We start from the raw sequence: 21,196 nt of genomic DNA on the forward strand, positions 1-21,196 counted from the left end.
GCTGGACAGCGAGGAGCTTGCTTGGAGGAGATGTTGCGTGTTCAGGAACATAGAGTAGAATAAGAGAGCTGGTTGGTGAGGACGCTCAGAGAAGGACAGCTGGTGGGTCGCCATGCTCGCCGGCGGGAGCGAGGACCGCCAGGCAGGCGGAGGAGAAGCGAGGGCCGCCAGGCAGCGGCGGAGGAGGAGGTGTTGCGTGTTCAGGAACCGAGGCCAGAATCAATCTCAATGGAGAGACAGAGCTTATATACACAGCAGCGGGAAGTAAACCCGTGGGAAGTCGCCAGTTTCTTGACTCCGTTGCTAGGGAAGACGTAGCAGGTGGCTGGTTGCTAGGATACTGTGGCATCTGGTGACGCGGATACGCAGTTGTAGGGGAGACGTCCACTACAATACTCCCCCTTCCCTCCAGGCGGTGTAGGAGACTTGTTGTCTGCAGAGTTGCTTAGCACATGTGAGGCAGAACGGGCGGTGCATGCCACATGTGAGCAAGAACGGCGAGGGCGTGAATGAGCCTGTCGCTGGATACAACTGTCTAGATACACACTATCTGTGGGAGGAGAGAGGGAGAAAAAGGGTGTGTGGAGGCGATGAATGTTGTGCTTCCCTCATGACAGGTACAGAGTCGTCAGATGCGCCTGCTGGGGTGTGTGGGCCTGGGTCAGGAGCAGGGGCTGCGTCAGCAGAAGCGGATGAGGGCTCGTGACAGCAGCTGGGTCCACGACAGCAGCAGGGTGCAGGACATTAGCAGGGAGTACCTGAGGGAGAAAAGAGAGGTGTGTGGGTCCGCACTCAGGAACAGAGGCCGCGTCAGGGGCGGCAGGGGTTACTGCTGGGCCGGGGTCGGCGTCTGAGGCAGGACGGGTGCGCTGGGGTCGGTAGGATGTGGTGCTTGGGGCAGGAAGAGGAGCTGGTGTCTGCTTAGAGTAGCAGAGCTGCTTCTGTGTGGATAAGCCAGTCTTCCATGCTGCTTGATGGTGGGAGCGTGATCAGTTTCTCCTCCATCCTGTGTGAGTGCGAATCTCCGGGGGTCACCATTTGTAGGGTTATGTAATATTATGTTGTCTAGCACTCAGGATGGATGGATGGAAACTCTAAGGTGGTGGTTTTCTTATATAATATAAGTTATATGAAAGACAGTCTGGTGCTGGAGATGCCGTGTGGTGAGGAGCTGCTCAGTAGACACGTTCGGTGAGTAGCGTGCTGAAGGAGGTAGATGTGCAGGAGCTTCGTTAGAGGAGATGTTGCCTGTTGCTGGCCTCCAGGTTGAATGAGAGCTGGACAGCGAGGAGCTTGCTTGGAGGAGGTGTTGCGTGTTCAGGAACGTAGAGTAGAATAAGAGAGCTGGTTGGTGAGGACGCTCAGAGAAGGACAGCTGGTGGGTCGCCATGCTCGCCTGCGGGAGCGAGGACCGCCAGGCAGGCGGAGGAGAAGCGAGGGCCGCCAGGCAGCGGCGGAGGAGGAGGTGTTGCGTGTTCAGGAACCGAGGCCAGAATCAATCTCAATGGAGAGACAGAGCTTATATACACAGCAGCGGGAAGTAAACCCGTGGGAAGTCGCCGGTTTCTTGACTCCGTTGCTAGGGAAGACGTAGCAGGTGGCTGGTTGCTAGGATACTGTGGCATCTGGTGACGCCGATACGCAGTTGTAGAGGAGACGTCCACTACAATACTTTTTCAGCCATTAAAACTTCTTCGAAGGTAATCTTGAAAACATGAGTGTAGTCTTTCATCTTGATGACTTCCTCGATCTTCATCCAACTGTTTTGGCGTTCCAGTTCATCTTTCAGATCTTCAGATGTCTTCCTCCCGATCTCTTGGTCGACTTGACGAACGGAAACTGATCTTTTTGCTTTTTGATTTGGTGGCATGACAACAAGTCCTTCATTGTAAAATACATCTCTGGCTTCTTTTGAGAGGATTTTGTCTGAGTCAAAGTCATCTTTACAGATTACTTTGAAACCTTCGTTGGTGCTAAATATCTTGTTAGTGGGACTTGCAATTTGTTGTAAGTGATTTCTGCCACTTTTCCTCTTCCAATAGAGTGTCCCTTATCTCTATGTTTAATCCTAATGCTTGTAGTCATCTTCCTTGATTACATCCCAATCCTACCTATAACACAGGGCTCCTGCCTGGGAGCAGTGACCCCCCCCCCCTCTTGGACGGGCGTCGGGCTCGTAGGTTTCTGCGCCCAGGTTACCTGTGACTATAGTTATGTCTAAAAAGTTGCCACCTACCGGTGACCCCCGGACAAGGGGTGCCCTGCACTATCACAGGTTCCCTTGCCGGATCGACCGTATCGCTAAAGTCCCGCCTCCCGTTCAAGGAACGGAGTGCATGAGGGGGATGAAAAAAGGAAAGAAGAGTACTTAAAAAGTGGAGACAGTCTCCCTACCACGCCACGTTCGGTTAGCCAATCAGAGCACCGCAGTAAACGTGCATGTATCACGCCACCGTGGGGCACCACTGATTGGCCAATCCAGGACGTAGACGCACGGGTAGTAGTCAAAATTTGGGGAGCCCAAATACAGGGTATATGTTTTCAGAAGTTGGATGTTTCGTACAATCTGAGATGGTAATTGCACCGTCGCTATGTTGGGTAAGTACAATCACTAGGATTGAGTGTCCTATTACAACGAAGTTGCAGACTGCTCAAACATGCAGCAGACGAGGCAAGTCTTCACCAGAGATAGGTCACCACGAGGTCAGGTCTTATATAGCGGAGGTAGGCGTGGCTTAATAGTTGACCTCTGTCATGTAAGGTGGCGCTGGTTGACCTAGACCACGAGGCATACACACACTGGGGAATTTGCGGGGTCGGCTACTCGGCGACAAACAGCGTTTGTAGGGGAGGAATCCACTACACCCCCACGACTATCTGTCGTGCCTTGATCCCCAGCATGCCTTCCATCCTTTCCCCACCTTAAACTAAAAAGAAAAGAAAAAAGTACTGTATACCATCAGTTCAGTGTAAACAAATGCTGGATCCTACTGAACACCGATAATCACAAGATTGGACAAAATCACGAAAATATGTAATTAATGTTTATTTCTGTTTTTGGATTTATTATAAGTACGGAATTCTAATATTTACCATCGACGATTAAAAAATATAACAGCTTTATTTGAAAGAAACAGGAAATTTGCTACGACTAAAGTTTTTTCTATGAATTTTGCTAGTATATTATTCATTTTCGCAAAGTGTCGAGGTGTTTTGTTTGTTTTTGGTGTTCAGCCGTAGATGTGCTTCACTGTGACTGTTATGACTGCCAGAAGGCTGCATCATCACTCCTGCAGCAGATATGGGTCAAGGAAATAGCCAATTCACCGAAGTTGAACTTGAGGAGTATCAGGTAAATGAAACTGTGCATATGAAGGAGTTAGGTAAGGCAAAATATAAGTAGCAGCGATATTACCCCTCGCTTTAATGGCTTGATGCTTTGGGAAGTGTAGGTTAACCATTAGTGAATGTAGGTGATTAGGTTAAGACTCCGCACCCAGTGAAAATAGTTTACCCTGCATTTAAGATTTAACGGTAGAATACATGTTTTTGTTTTAAGGGTTCTATCAGTGGGGATAACCAACGTAATGTTTGAGTAGCAGCAAAATATTCGTGGTTTGGTTTCGTAGTGTAGCCCAGCTGTTAAAGGAAATATTAAGTGTGTAACCCAAGGATGTAAAATTTGGTTATAGTCTACAGGAGTTGTGTGGCTTAACTGTCTACTGTATGACTTGGTAATTTTTGGTTAACCACCCATCACCTTTCTGACATTTATCTTTTTTTATTAGGTCAGGTTAGGTTAGGTTAGGACGTGGTCTGTTAGGTTACATAACCTGACCTAACTAAAAAAGAAAAATTGTTTTCCCCCAAAATAAATTTCAGAATCATCTAAAACAGCAAGAAATCTAGCGAAAAAATATGGTAAATGTGTAGAAGGAGGTGACCACCAGAATGAATGGATGAGTTGACGGTCGGAATTTTTTCGTAAGATGGCAGGTCAATGGGTAAAGAAAAAGCTTAAATTCACTATGGTAATGATATTTTTTAATAAATTGGGCCAAAAAGTGTCAAAAATAAGGTTAAAGTTGCTAAAAAGTCACGTGTCTGCAAAAAGCTCTGTTATTGGTTGTGACGTCACTGGTTGGGGAGAGCTTCCCAGCGGGAGATGGCCAGCTGTAGTTGTCCAACCTTCTCGGCTGATCAGCTCTGTAAATAAAAATTATTAGATAATTAACTGTGCTTTATTGTGCAACACAGTAATACTATTTTGAAAAAACAAATATTACTAAGCACATAAACTAATTCAATGGATATTAGCTGCCCATACAACAAATTTCATAGTATAAACATTCCAAACAATATTGGTATTGTTTTGGTCATCTGGGGAACCTTAAGACTCTAACTATGGGATTAAGTACTTTAAACAATAGGAGACATTATCTCTACGGGAATTCTGTTGCAAAACATTTTTTGATCGCATAAGAAAATACAGATCATATGTTAGGTTAGGGTATGATGAGCTATAAGGTTAGCTTAACGTACATCAGTAAGGGGGGGGGGGGTAGTAACTCAAAACTAGTTATTTCCAATAGAAATGAAGGTCTAAATTGTTCATAACACATTGCAAACCGTCAGAAAAAAAACATAAGTCTGCTTTTCTAAGTACAGGGATGACCAAAACTTAAAATTTACCCAATATAGCCTATCTCGAATCTAAACATCAAAATACTTATGGTAATTAAAGTCAAATTTTATCCATTAATTAATATAAATGATGATATATCCCAGTGGTTCATGAGTGAACCATCAAAACAATAACAGCACTATGTTGTCATGTTAACTAGCACCAGGCATTCTCAAAACGAAGTGCAGATAATGTCATTACTTCTAAATTGACGTGTATCTCCATCTAGCACTGATATACTCTGTAAATGCACTGAAAAAAAAGAAGAGAAAGTCTACCAGGTAAGAGTACATGACAGCTGGGTTGGTGTGAACATGGGAGTTTTTTATGTCCAAGAGAACATAAGAAAATAAGGAGTCTGCAATAGGCCGGTTGGTCTGTGCTTGGCAGCTCCTGTCGAAAGTTACAACCTCTCTATCGTCCATGAATTGAATTGAATTGAAACCGTTTATTTAGCCAGAAAAATAGATACAGAGTGGATACTAATAACAATATTAACATGGCTGAGCCAGTTGAGAACCTGAGCTCTCTTTGAGGCACCTGATATACAGTCAATCCTCACATTACGCGGTCCCGCATTCCGCGGTTCACCGTTAACGCGGTGCCCTGCCGGAACCTAACATGCTCACATTCCGCGGTCGTGAACCCCATCCCGCCATCCGCCATGTTGTGTAAGAGGCGCGAAAATGGTGCGCACAAGGTCGCCCAGTCATCAAAACATTACCAGTTCTTCACCCGCCACCCACTACAGCCGGCCCAAGTCAGTGATAGTGATAATTATAGTGAGGATATGGACTTATATGAACTTTGGGGGGTTTGACAAAGAGGCCCTGCAAGCCTCTGTGGTGGATAGTGATACAATTGATACAAGTGATACAGGTGAGGGCCAATAATCTGCCCTCTGCCTCGGAACCAACCGCCCATCCCCGTGTGCCCAGCCATCTTTTCTACTAATGTAAGTGTTAAAAAACCTAATATTATTGATATTTCTCTTAATTATTAATTGTGTGTGCATGCCATCATAAAGTTAAGATAATATTTTTACTACAACATAGTTGTGTGTCGTCAAAAAGTGGAGTTTGGGGATCGGCCTGGACTCCATTTCAATTAATCCCATATGTTATGTTGTTCACTTTACGCGTTCCTCACTTTCCGCGGTACCCTCCGGGTTACATTAACCGCGTAATGTGAGACCCAACTGTATACTATGCATTTATTTCAAGGAAGTATTATGTAACATTTAGTATCATCTGGAATAATACAATAGTATGGTGGTAATAAGAACAACTCTTTTAATGTTACCACAGTTATCACTTTAATATTTATTTCTTTTATATACCTGTATTTATTATTTTTTTAGTTTATTTTTTTATTATATATATATATATATATATATATATATATATATATATATATATATATATATATATATATATATATATATATATATATATATATATATATATATATATATATATATATATATAATTAAAAAATAACAAATATATAAAATAAATAAATATTAAAGTGATAACTGTGGTAACATTATGTTAAGGCATTTGTCTATGAAAGATCTAGGGTACTTAAGGTTCAAGCCAATATTATGGATATATTTATATTCCTCATCAATGAATTCCGGGCTGCAAATTCTCAAAGCACGTAAAAACATTGATGAAAATACTGACTGTTTGACTTTATTATGGTGGGGAGAATATTAATGAATGTATGAACACACATTAGTAGGTTTCCTATAAATATTGAACTTAAAGGTGTTACCTTTCTATAGAACCGATCCCAAGCCCACCCATGACCATAAGAATCTCTTCGTATTAACATTTCATAAAAAGTTCTCTCAAATCCCTTTACAACTAAAAACCTGGAATGTCAATGTGGCATTAAAAACCTCAAGCACTGTCAAACAAATGTTAATCAAGAACTCCCCCAACAATACAAGTGGCTGCATTTATAAGGTTCCTTGCAAGGAATGTAATATGTTTTACTTAGGCCAGACAGGTAAAGATCTTGTAACTGGACTTTAACAACATAAATATAGTGTTAGGACAGGCCAGGAATCCAATGCTCTGTTTGTTCATTTGAGGGATAATAAGCATTGCATTGACTGGGATAATGCCTCATCACTACTACCTTGTAATTCAATTGACAGTAGGAACATTATAGAATCTAGTCTCATTAAACATACCGAATCCGTCAACATGAATTTGAGTAATGGTATGTACAAAATGGATAATGTCGTAATTAACAAGATTTGTAACCAGGTGAGAAGGTTGGGTCAGCTTACCCTCTGACCTGACTACCGACTGTTGCGGTGCTTTTTGAAGATTAGTAGGGTCATTACCTAATACCTGACCATTGTGGACTTGATCTCACCCTCCTCTGTATATATATACCTTGTTTTGTACTTTTCCTTAGTCTGTACTCACCCCTGAAGATGTGAATTACACGAAAGCGCCTGGGAACTTCGTGTTTTCTTCTTTCCTTGTGGTTATCGGTATATATATATATATATATATATATATATATATATATATATATATATATATATATATATATATATATATATATATATATATATATATGTATGTATGTATGTGTATGTATGTATGTATGTATGTATGTATGTATGTATATAATAATAATAATAATAATTATTATTATTATTATTATTATTATTATTATTATTATAATAAGAGCTTGGCAGCCTGAAGGCTGAAACTATACAGTTACATATTTGGGGAATGGGTTTCGAATTACAAATAATATACAAGTAACATAAGTGACACAAATAAGACATATAATAACTAGATGGGGAAAAGTTCAAACTACAGTTCATTTCAACAGTGACAGTGCAAGGAGTAGTGTTTACTGGGAGTGAATACACTGGTTTATTACAAGTTATTGATAATTTTTACAATGGTTGGGACTGGGCTGTTCTTATAGCGATCAGTTCGTGCACGTATGGGCTGGATGCGGTTGTGGTGTCGAACAGCAATTCTCGGACTAGGGATCTCAGGTGGTAGTAGGAGCCGGTGTCGAGGATGGTGTAGAAGCTTCTTACCAAATTTGCAGATGAGGTCGTGGTGATGGTCAGTGAGAGTCGAAAGGGTCAGTGTGTTGAGCGCTTCTTGATATGTGGAGTAGGAAGGGGAGAGAATAATCTTGCATGCCCTCTTTTGCACTTTTTCTAGGTGTTTACGTTGTGTGGCATTTAGGGAGGAAGACCAGGTGGGGGAGGCATAGGTGAGCTTGGGAAGTATGAATGTTGTGTAAACACTGAGGAGCTCGTGTGCAGGAACTCCGAGGGACTTGAGTCGGTGGAGGAGGTGGAGACGGAAACTGGAGGATTTGACAACTTCACTGACATGTGGTTTCCAATTTAGTTTGTTGTCTATGGTGACGCCGAGGAGCTTCGTGGAATCTACAACCTGGATTGTGTTCGGACCTAGAGTAATGGAAGGAGGTGGGACAATGTCGGAGGAGAGGTTGGTGTGCATAACCATGGTCTTGGTATGGTTGATGGTGACTTGGTTGTTGGTGGCCCAGTTTTGGAGACTGTTCAATAAATCCTGAAGGGCGGTATAGTTGGGAGCAGAATTGTTGACGCTGATCCCAATGGTGGAGTCGTCGACATATTTCCAGCGAGCAGGGGTTTCTCTTAGGGCATCATTGATGAGCATAAGGAAGCAGAGTGGTCCCATCTTGGTGCCTTGGGGGACGCCACAGGTGAGTGACTGAAAGGTGGAGACAGCCCCTCGGAAGCGCACAGCTTGGCGTCGGGTCACTGAGGAAGTCTGTAAGCCATGGTATAAGACTTCTCCGAAGCCCGAGGTCAATAGCTTTGTTGATGATTATATTGTGGTCGACTAGGTCGAATCTTTAGTGAAATCAATGAAGGCTTACAGTTAAGATTTTTTGATGTATGTATGTACGCATATACATACATACATATACAATATATATATATATATATATATATATATATATATATATATATATATATATATATATATATATATATATATATATATATATATATATATATATATATATATATATATATATATATATATGTTATATATATATATATATATATATATATATATATATATATATATATATATACATACAGTTGTGACCCCACTTAACGCGGTCAATAGAACCCAGAGGGTCCCGTGTTAAGTGAAATCCGCGTTAAGTGAACAACAGAACATATGGGATTAATTCCAATAGAAACCAGCCCGACCCCCAAACTCCACTTTTTGAAGACACATAACTATGTTGTAGTAAAAATAACATCTTAATTTTATGATGGTACATGCACACAATTAATACTTAAGAGAAATAGAGAAATACAGTCGCCAAGTTAATGTCCATTCAAATAATGGACTCAACTCCCTCCCCCTCTTCTCACACTACACTGCTGGCTCTTCCCTCTCTGAGAAATTTTTGGGGGAAAACCACTAAATTTTAATAAATAATACCTCAAACTAAAGTTAGGATAATACAATTGACATTGCTGGATTCCTTGTAAGACCAGGAATATTTTGAATATAAATGTCATATATTTTGCACAAAAGATAACATATTTACTAGAGAAAACATTTTATCTAAAATTTGTATGTCTAATGCAAAATATATGATGTTTATATTCAAAATGATCATCAAATTATAAGAATTCCAGTAATGTAAATTATATTCTGACCGGGTAATTTGTATGAATTTTATGAGCTAAAACAAATATCTTCAGTTAATAAAAAAAAAAAAAAATTCTTCACGGGGTAACAGATGGTCGGTCGGTCCCTCCCTCCCCCCCCACCCCCCACCAACCGTCCCAAGGAGATGTGTGGGAAAACCACTAAATTTTAATAAATAATACCTCAAACTAAAGGTAGGATAATATAATTGACATTGCTGGATTCCTTGTAAGACCAGGAATATTTTGAATATAAATGTCATATATTTTGCACAAAAGATAACATATTTACTAGAGAAAACATTTTATCTAAAAATTTGTATGTCTAATGCAAAATATATGATGTTTATATTCAAAATGATCACCAAATTATAAGAATTCCAGCAATGTAAATTATATTCTGGCCGGTTAATTTGTATGAATTTTATGAGCTAAAACAGGCAGTCAGGCAGGGTGGCGGGTGGGGCAAATCTAAAAATAGCGTCTCGAGCCGGACACTCACCGCGTATATGTGGAAAAACTGTGTTAAGTGAAAAGTTCAGCTCTTGATGCAAATCACAGATATGATAAAACGCTGCTATGAAACTGCTAGGGCGGTAATACTGTGTATATATACCTAGACACACACCACAGTGATTTACTTGCATACATACATACATACATACATATATATATATATATATATATATATATATATATATATATATATATATATATATATATATATATATATATATATATATATATATATATATATATATATATATATATATATATATATATATATATATATATATATATATATATATATATATATATATATACATATATATATATATACATATATATATACATACATACATACATACACACACACACACACACACACACACAGTGAACCCTCGCTTTACGCGGTCAATTGAACCCATGGAGGCCCGCTAAAGCGAGAAACGCGTAAAGTGAACAACATAACATATGGGATTAATTGAAATAGAGACTGGCCGACCCCCAAACTCCACTTTTTCCCGACACAATACGTACGTTTTAGTAAAAATAACATCTTAACTTTATGATGGTATGCACACACACATAATATAGAAGAGAACAATCAATAAGAGAATAATATACTGTAGGTTAGGTTAGAAAAAATCAAGGTTAGGTTTAACACTTACGTTAGTAGAAGAGATGGGTCGGCGTACGGGAATGGAGGCTGGTTCGAGGCAGAGGGCAGGCTACTGGCCCTCAGGTGAGTCATCATCACTGTCATCCACACTTATCAGTGCCTCCCTGACAAATCCCTCAAAGTCACCATCACTGTCTCTGTCACTATCACTGGCTTGGGCTGGCTGTGGTGGGTTGCGGGCGAAGAACTCGTTATGCTTTGCTGACGGCTGGTGTTATGTTGTCATGATAAACCTTGATGTAGGGCTCCATAGTCTGCAACAGCTGGGTAGTGAAGATTTCATACCTGGTTATCGTCAGGGTCGTCGGAAAGGAGGAGCTTGAGTTTCTCTACACACTCGATGGCACCCCTTACATTACTATGCGATAACTTGCGTTCTTCTTGGGATGACGCACCACCTGCCTCTTCACTGACGTCATCATCATCTAACATCTCGTCGGCAGTCACATCAGGATCCCTTATCACCTCCATAATGTCGTCGTTGGTGGTCTCGGAGAAGCCTTTAGCTGTAACACTCTGCGCAGCTTCTCTGGCAAGGTCCACTGCTACTGCAACAGTCTGAACCTCACCAGTCACAGATTGACTCTGCCTCCCACCTGGAATACCTTGCAACACATGTCTCCATGCGTGACGAACCGTTGCTACAGACAGCTGATCCCATGCCTCCACCAAGAAGTCCACAGCTTTCTTGACGTTGAATTTTCTCCAAAAGTGTTTCACAAGTACTTCTTGCTCTGCCAACTGTTGTTCCTCGTCCTCTTCGCTCTTGCTATCGGTGTCACCCAGGTTACGCAACTCATCCTTGGTGTTGGTATAGTCGTTCAGGAGCTTAAACTTCTTTGCAGAGAATGCAGCTTTCACATTACAGATCAATTCTTGGTCCATGGGCTGTATTAATGACGTAGTGTTGGGAGGAAGGAAGACCACTTTTACGTTAGGGTGACGATCCAACAGTAGGGGCGAGTGTCCTGGTGCGTTGTCAAGCAGCAACAAAATCTTGAATGGAACATTCTGTTGCTCACAGAATTTCTTCACGTCGGGAACGAAACAGTCATCAAACCAGGAGAGGGACAGAGTAGAGAACATCCACACCTTACGTGCGGTCAGCCAGTGGACATTTAGCTTGGTCATGTCCATGCTCTTGTAGGCGTGCGGCTTGCGTGCTGTGTGGATCACCGATAACTTGAGCTTACAGGTACCGGAGGCATTGGTGGTAAACAGGACGGTGATGCGCTCCTTCTGCAACTTCCGGCCCCGACACTTGCTGGCATTCTTCACAACGAAGGTCTTGGAAGGTAGCTTTTTCCAAAAAAGACCAGATTCGTCCATGTTAAACACCTGATCGTCGGTGTACTGTCCTTCCTCCATAATCTCACGTAAAAACGGAAGAAATTCCCTAGCCGCAACACAGTCAGCACTAGCTTCTTCACCACCAATGTTAATGTTGGTGATCTTGTTCCTCTTCTTAAACCTCTTGTATCCACCCAGCATACAGTTCACATGCGTACTCCTTAACTGAGCGCGTGTCCACCGCCATGTTCCGTCGTGCCTGACGAATCAAGTAGCTCACAAGTAATTTCTCCGTCTTGAGAAGCACCTGGTTGTGGCAATACTTGATCATAGAAGCACCTGTAGACTTTGTGATGCTCATGTGCTCCTTTATCTTGGCTGCACCCTTCTTAATTGTCCGGATCGTAGATTCGTTAACACCATGCTGGCGCGTGAGATCAACCTGTCTTGTTCCTTTCTCCAACTCTTGGATGATTTGTATTTAATTTCGTAGCTTAGGGAACGTCGTTTCTTCTTTGGCTTAGGGCGGCTGGGTCCAGGTAATGCAAGGTTTCTTTGTGGTGGTGGTGGTCCAGTGGAAGCCATTCTTATGGAACAATGGATACCGATATACACGGTGTAGCCTGAGGGGTGTAACTGGCGCGGGTAGGTCAAGGGCTTGAACGCTCCCACGGCGGGGCATCATAATACATTAAACCAATCACAGCTAGCTGGGGAGGGAGGTAAGGATGCTTGGCCCAATCACAGTCCGATACGTCATATGACGTCACCGATAACGCAACAAAGACATACACTGCGCAACCTACTCGCGCTGCTTACCCAACATATATATATATATATATATATATATATATATATATATATATATATATATATATATATATATAATATATATATATATATGCAGTCGGCCCTTAACATACGCGGGTTTATAATACACAGATTTGCAAATACGCGGATTGCCCCGCCGGAGGAATATTCTGTACATTGAAGTACATTGAAATCGGGCGCGGCACCGAACATGGGACACCACCCGCTCCCGCAACCTCACACACACACACGCATAGCTCTCCCTCACTCAGTCAGTCTCGCTGTAACCACGCTTGTGTTGACATCAGCATTGTAGTTGCAAAAATATTACATTTCCGTGAATGTATTATATCAAGCACAGTATGAATAGAATATCACTAATATAACAGTATTTTAACCGAAAACTATTAAAAAAACGAGTAACATATCTTGAACATCGGAAGGTTAGGTAAAGTCTTTTGTTTTCATGTAGTTTATCCTAATTTACATTGAAATACATTTACGTTTCAGCAAAACTACTATTTATTTCTGAGAATATGGAAATGTAATATTTTTGCTGAAATGACGTACGTATTACAGTGGAAAGTGACGAAAGCAATGACTTTCGCTTTCTTTCGTTCAAAAGATGTTACCGTAATCGCTTTTCGAATGGTTTTCAGTTAAAAAACTGTTGTATTACAATAATATTCTATCCTAATTCACTTGTGATGCAACAGTTTTTTTAACTGAAAACCATTCGAAAAGCGATTACGGTAACATCTTTTGAACGAAAGAAAGCGAAAGTCATTGTTTTCGTCATGATTTTATCCCACTTTCCACTGTAATACGTACGTCATTTCAGCAAAAATATTACATTTCCGTGAATGTAGTATATCAAGCACAGTATGAATAGAATATCATTGTAATATAACAGTATTTTAACCGAAAACTATTAAAAAAACGAGTAACATCTCTTGAACATCGGAAGGTTAGGTAAAGTCTTTTGTTTTCGTCATGTATTTTATCCTATTTTACATTGAAATACATCACGTTTCAGCAAAACTACTATTTATTTCTGAGAATATATTCATTCAGGCGCAGTTTAGGTAAAATATACATGTGTGTAACAGTTTTTTTAACTGAAAACGATTCGAAAAACACGTACCCTCTAGCCCTGTTCAAGGAGAAGACTGGGAGGAGCTGTTTGGTGCTGAAGACGATGACAAGGAAAATGATTTTGATGGATTTTAATGAAAATATTCAGAAATATAGTATCGTAGTATTTATTCAAGTGAATTAGGATAGAATATTATTGTAATACAACAGTTTTTTAACTGAAAACCATTCGAAAAGCGATTACGGTAAAATCTTTTGAACAACGAAAGAAAGCGAAAGTCATTGTTTTCGTCATGATTTTATCCCACTTTCCACTGTAATATGTACGTCATTTCAGCCAAAATATTACATTTCCATATTTATTTCTGAGAATATATTCATTCAGTCACAGTTAAGGTAAAATATACTTGTGATGTAATATTTTAATGAAAATACCCGGTAAGAAATACGGTATCGTAGTTTTCTTTTGTTTCAAATTTAATTAACAAAGATTGATGTTTCAAATGTAATGAACAAAAATTTATGTACAGTATCTATAAATAAACTTTAAAAAATGAATACTTTATGTTTTACATCGTCCTGTGCATACCATACCATGCATTTGGCTACTTTGGGCTTGCTATGATGACGCAAGAGATCTGCCCTGGCAACTGTACCGACACTCACAGCTGGTGGTGCGTCGTTTCCATTGTTTACTGGTAGTTACTGGTAAATATTTTTCAACCTAACGAAACTATTACCCGTTTAGAGGTCGACCCCCAATTTTTTGCCAAATAATTTGGTCTTAAGAACTACACACAGGTGGTAAATAAGGACATAGGGTACAGCGGGATTTTTAACATACGGGTATATATATGTTATATATATATATATATATATATATATATATATATATATATATATATATATATATATATATATATACAGGTTGACAATCCTTTATCAGAAATCCTTGTGGCCAGAGGCATTTCGGTTTTCTGAGGTTTTCAGAATGGTTAGGGTTTTTTTTTTTAATGTGTATTAGCCCACCCGGGCATAGATCACTGACCCACATTGGGGCCTGGGGGATCGAAAATAAAATAAAAATTATAATAATTAGTATTGTATTACATTTTCGCCCCCCAGGCCCCGATGTGGGTCAGTGATCTATGCCTGGGTGGGCTAATCCTGTATAAAAAAAAGAAAAAAGGCCCAAAAATAACTTTCGGTTTTCAGAGCTTTAAGGAATTTGGATAAGGGTTGTCATCCTATATATAATTACAGTGGAATTGAAAAACATAAGTATAATGGGGGAGCAGTACAACCTGGGTTGTACAGTAATAAGGTTGAACAAGAGGACAGAGCTGTCAGGATTATGTCTAGTTGGCAATTATGTTTATTGCAATGGTAATTACTTATCTATTTACATGATAATTTCCGATAAAACGGTTTTGATGGTACAATAAAAGCAGGTACTGTAAATATAGTAGGTGTTACAAGAAATATTAATACTTCGACAATAGATATTTTTTAAGAGATGATTTAAAGGAAGGGAGCGTAGTCCTTGCTCGGATGGGTGGGGGTAAGTTGTTCCACACCTTCACACCATGATATTTTATGGAGGTCTGGGACTGAGAGGAGCGCATGGGGGGTGGTCTTAGTAGCTCTGGGTGCCTTAAGTTGTATCTCTGATTATTCCGGAACTGGAAATAATTATTGTCAAGCAAGTGATTGATAGATTTGTAAACAAAGAGGGCACAGCAGTAGTGTTAATGTCTTCGAATTTTAAAAAATTTCAATATAGCAAATTTTTCGTTTGTGTGATCTGTTTTTTTCAAGTAGGTCATTGTCCGTACAACTCTCTTTTGTGCAGTAACCAGAGATTGTGTTTTTGAAGAGCCAGAGGCCCCCCATAGTGTGTGACAGTGTATCAGGTGTTGGTAAACAAGATCATGATAGATTTCTTTCATTGCTGTGAGAGTGAGTGACTGTCGAGTGTGATACATGATACCGCACTGTTTATTGATTTTACTGTGAATGGCTTGTATGTGGTTTCTCCAGTTAAGTTTCTCATCAACAATAACTCCGAGGAATTTAGTATTTTGTTCGCGTTTGAGGACTATATTGCCAAGGTACAGGGGGTTCCAAGTCTGGGGGTAAGTTTTTCCTTCTGTGAAAGATCGTGTAGTGGGTTTTCTCAAGGTTTAAGGTCAGTTTATTACGTATTACCCAGGTCCCGACTTTAGTTAATTCAGTGTTCATAGTTCTCATCAAGGAATGGAGGTCTGAGTTGCTGGCATAGAGATTACTATCGTCTGCAAATAAGTTGTATTTTATGAGTGAGCTGGCGTGGACTATGTCGTTTATGTACAACAAAAACAGTACTGGACCGAGAATGGAACCTTGGGGGACTCCATACAAGATTGGCGAGGAGTCAGATTGGTGGTTATTATAGCAGACATACTGCATCCTGTTGGACAGATATGAGGTAAACCAATTGTGGGACAGGCCCCTAATGCCGTAATGTTCAAGCTTTGAAAGGAGGATGGTATGGTCGACAGTATCGAAGGCTTTAGAGAGGTCCAAGAATATACCGACTGTGAACTGACTGTCATCAAAGGAATTTAAGATGTCATTAGTAAAGGATAGCAGAGCACTCTCAGTCGACCTTCTAGCTCTAAATCCAAACTGGGAGTCTGTAAAGATGTTATTGGCATTGCAGAAGGAATTTAGTCTATTACATGCTAGCTTTTCCAGTATCTTACTCAAGGCTGGGAGGACTGATATGGGGCGGTAATTCTTGAAGAGACCTTTGTCCCCAGATTTTTTATATGCCGGGTGAACTTTAGCAATTTTCAGTTTATCAGGAAAGACACCACTAGTGAAGGAAGAGTTACAAATGTGGAGGAGAACAGGTAGTAATAAGTGGGCTACTTTCTTAATGATGCTCATTGGTATATTGTCTTTGCCTGCTGCTGCATCTTTGGATATTTTTATGATTGCCAGTAATTCGCCTGCTGTGACAGGGGATAAGAACAGCTCATTTTGCTGTCTGTTTTGCAGGTAGGCTCTAAATTCCTCATGTTGATCAGGGATGCTCTCTGCAAGATTTTTGCCAACATTAATAAAATATTCATTGAAGTAGTCTGTATTGGACTGAGACTCTACTAGACCTTTCAGGTCTTGTGGCTGTTTTATACATGGCAAAAACTGGGAAGTGATCTGAGATATTGTTATAAATAATTCCACTTGCAAGATTGTTAGGAGTGTTGTTAGTTTAGATATGATCTTACACAGTGGGAGTTACTCTAGTGGGTTTGGTTATAGTGTTGAAGAAGAGTTTAGAATGACAGGTAGCAAGAAGGTCTAATACTGAGGTGTCGGTTTCTGATTTTAATAGATCATGGTTGAACTCTCCTGTAATGTAGCAATGTTTCCTCTCTGAACCTATGATAGTGATAAGCTCCAAAAATTTTTCAAGAAAATTCCTTACATTAGGATATTTCGTGTGTCGTTACGTAATTCAATGAAAACACTCTCCATGTACTCCTCCTGAACCCTTAAATCATCTCTTACATAAGTGTTATACTTGATATCAACATATAGGGCGACACCACCACTGTGTCGTGACGTGTTGACGCAGAGTCTATTATAATTAGGAATGTTATACAAATGGTAAGTATCGTTATCGTTAGTGAGTTTGGTCTCACAGAACCCAAGTACATCAAATTTGTGGGCAATAGAAGATAAACACTGATCGAAAGAGGTATCTAGATGAAGGGGAATACTGCTGATGTTATGGCTAATCAAGGAGAAGGAATGAGGTAGTAGGAGACTAGAACTAAACTCAGGAGAGTCAGGAAAGTAATAGTTACAGCTGGGGTTGGTGTAACCCAGTGAGTTTTGTAGAATGGCATCAGGATCGATATGAGGGAGTATTGTGTTGACACGACACCATGGGTAAAGGGGGTGTAACACATACGATCTAGCACATCTAAGGGAATGACACTAGCATCATCATTGTGGGAACATTGATACTGATTAAGGAACAGTAAAACCTCAGGGTCACTGAGGTGTGAAAAAGGAAGATCTAAGAACATTATAATAGTGTGGGGGGGTAACGTACTCACAAGTGCTACAACCAACAGAATTAGGATGACCGCTACTGTTGAGGGTGATTCCCAGATAGAGTGGGAGGTGCGCCTGTCACTCGGTTTTGTGGGTTGCTGGTTTCCACCACAGAGGGTAGACGTGCAGTACTCAAGTTGGCCGGCAGGGGGAGAAACTCCTCAGGTGATAGCGACAGTGGCTGGTTCCCCCTCAGTGGGGAGGGGGTTCTCGAGGGGCTTGGGGGGATTGGTACAGCGGTTGGGTGAGTGGGCGGGCGTCCACTTGCCCAATCCCTCACAACAAGGGTTTTATGACTGAAAGTCATGTGTTTCCCTTGTTTCCTGGCTTCTTTAAACTGGTCCATTTGATGTAGACGGGCTTTAGTCGTACCTGGGCAGAGATCCTCGTTGACGAAGATAGTGGTTCCTTTCAGTTTACTGCATTGATAAAACACTTTGTCACGGTCAGAGGGAGATGAGAATTTTGTTATGGTGTCGCGGGGGCGGGAGGAGTTGGGTTTCCCGACGCATTGAACACGGTCAAACTTTACTTCAGGAAGTTTAAAATGTTCATTCAGCAGGCCTGAAATTTTGCATTGGGATGACTCCCAGTTCTCGTGGATGTCTTCAGGGATACCAGCAATCCTGAGGTTGTTTCGCCGCCCCATGTCATCCACATAATCTACTCGGTCTGCTGAAGCTATCTAGCCTCCTTTTAAAACTTTCCAGCGTTTCAGCAGTTACTACAAAGTTGCTAAGCTTGTTCCACTCGTCCACCACCCTATTTGTGAACCAGTCCCTTCCTATCTCCCTCCTAAACCTAAACTTATCCAATTTAAATCCGTTGCTACGAGTCCTATCCTGCTCGGATATTATAAGAACTTTATCTATATCCCCTTTATTGATTCCTTTCACCCATTTAAATACTTCTATCGTATCTCCCCGCACTCTTCGTCTTTCTAGGGAATGCAAGTTTAGTTTCTTTAACCTATCTTGATATGGAAGGTTTCTAAGTCCCGGAATCATTTTCGTCATTCTTCGCTGCACTGACTCCAGTGAATTGATATCCATTCTATAATAAGGGCACCAGAACTGAACCGCATAATCGAGGTGCGGCCTGACTAGCACAAGATATAGTTGCAATAAGACCTCTGCACTCTTATTACTTACACTTCTAGATATAAAACCTAATACAGGCATCCCCCGCGTTACGGAAGCCCGGGTTACGGAATTTCGCTCTTACGGAATTTGTAAATTATGACCAATAATTTCGCGTTACAGCCCGTAAATCCGCGCTTTCGGAAATTGGGGTAAATTTTAACAAACACAAGGCCTCACACATGCCATTCAGACTGACAGACTTGACAAGTTTTACCAACCATAAAGACAGTTGAAGCTTTAAACATCACTCACAATGGATCTTGAATATTCCAACTGTACAGTCGGCCCTTACCATACGCGGGTTTATAATACACGGATTTGCAAATACGCGGATTGCCCCGCCGGAGGAATATTCTGTACATTGAAGTAATTGAAGTACAGTCGACCCTCGTTAAAACGGACTTATAGGGGGGGAAGGGTGTCCGTTTCAGCCGATTGTCCGAATTAACCGATTTAGGGGTTAATATTGCATTATACAGCTATGTGTATGTTTATTTGAGTGCCCCGTCATAGGAGTCCATTTTCTCTCACTTCAGCACTCCTGAGTTGTCCGTTTTCTCTTAATCTTAGAGTGCACCTGAGACTGTTATATCTTACTAGTGACAAAGAATTTGATATTGCAACTGGGGTTGCAATTGTTGAGGCAACTTAGGTATGTCTGATTACAGTTGGAATATTCAAGATCCATTGTGAGTGATGCTTAAAGCTTCAACTGTCTTTATGGTTGGTAAAACTTGTCAAGTCTGTCAGTCTGAATGGCATGTGTGAGGCCTTGTGTTTGTACAACTGATAAATATATAATGTTATGATAATTATCAGAAACACATAGGCATAACGAGGTTTATTACAAAGTGATGAAAAGGATGCTGTACAATGGCTAGTCCACAAAACATGTAGCCATGTCTCTTTATTTGAGTGCCCCGTCATAGGAGTCCGTTTTCTCTCACTTCAGGACTCCTGAGTCGTCCATTTTCTCTTAATCTTAGAGTGCACCAGGGACTTTGTTATTTCTTAGTAGTGACACAGAATTTGAAATTGCAACCCCAATTGCAACTGGGACAATCCCAGAACCAGAAATTTGATATGGACAGTTCAGATTTCGTCCGATTTATCCGAAATCCGGATTAAAGGGGTCCGAATTAACGAGGGTCGACTGTACATTCAAATCGCGCGCGGCACCGAACACGGGACACTGCCTGCTCCCGCAACCTCACACACACACACACACACACACGCATAGCTCTCCCTCACTCAGTCAGTCTCGCTGTAACCACGCTTGTGTTGACATCAGCATTATACCTGTAGTTGCAAAAATATTACATTTCCGTGAATGTATTATATCAAGCACAGTATGAATAGAATATCACTAATATAAGAGTATTTTAACCGAAAACTACGAAAAAAACGAGTAACATATCTTGAACATCGGAGGGCTAGGTAAAGTCTTTTGTTTTCATGTAGTTTATCCTAATTTACATTGAAATGCATTACATTTCAGCAAAACTACTATTTATTTCTGAGAATATGGAAATGTAATATTTTGCTGAAATGACGTACGTATTACAGTGGAAAGTGACGAAAGCAATGACTCGCTTTCTTTCGTTCAAAAGATGTTACCGTAATCGCTTTTCGAATGGTTTTCAGTTAAAAAACTGTTGTATTACAATAATATTCTATCCTAATTCACTTGTGATGCAACAGTTTTTTTAACTGAAAACCATTCGAAAAGCGATTACGGTAACATCTTTTGAACGAAAGAAAGCGAAAGTCATTGTTTTCGTCACTTTCCACTGTAATACGTACGTCATTTCAGCAAAAATATTACATTTCTTGAATGTAGTATATCAAGCACAGTATGAATATAATATCATTGTAATATAACAGTATTTTAACCGAAAACTATTAAAAAAACGAGTAACATCTCTTGAACATTAGAAGGTTAGGTAAAGTCTTTTGTTTTCGTCATGTATTTTATCCTATTTTACATTGAAATACATCACGTTTCAGCAAAACTACTATTTATTTCTGAGAATATATTCATTCAGGCACAGTTTAGGTAAAATATACATGTGCTGTAACATTTTTTTAATTGAAAACGATTCGAAAAATACGTACCCTCTAGCCCTGTTCAAGGAGAAGACTGGGAGGAGCTGTTTGGTGCTTAAGACGATGAC

The 21,196-nt window shown here is 40.3% G+C and overlaps 1 protein-coding gene across 2 annotated transcripts in view; it reads left to right on the plus strand.

Annotated features, from left to right (window-relative positions):
- Window positions 1–2,480: 2,480 nt before the first annotated feature.
- The window catches only part of LOC121876098 (calcium and integrin-binding protein 1-like), a 59,414-nt gene continuing 40,698 nt past the window's right edge, over window positions 2,481–21,196 (plus strand). Inside the window, exon 1 of one of the 2 annotated variants that reach the window (XM_042381035.1) lies at window positions 2,481–2,598. In XM_042381035.1, coding sequence (XP_042236969.1) covers window positions 2,536–2,598 — 63 coding nt within the window. In that variant the 5' untranslated portion in view covers window positions 2,481–2,535. Of the gene's footprint in view, window positions 2,599–3,214; window positions 3,353–21,196 lie in introns of those variants that run through there. The other variant, XM_042381036.1, reaches the window with a different exon arrangement.

This window comes from Homarus americanus, unplaced genomic scaffold (genome assembly GCF_018991925.1).
Source record: "Homarus americanus isolate GMGI-L3 unplaced genomic scaffold, GMGI_Hamer_2.0 scaffold34921, whole genome shotgun sequence".
Classification (NCBI taxonomy): domain Eukaryota; kingdom Metazoa; phylum Arthropoda; class Malacostraca; order Decapoda; family Nephropidae; genus Homarus; species Homarus americanus.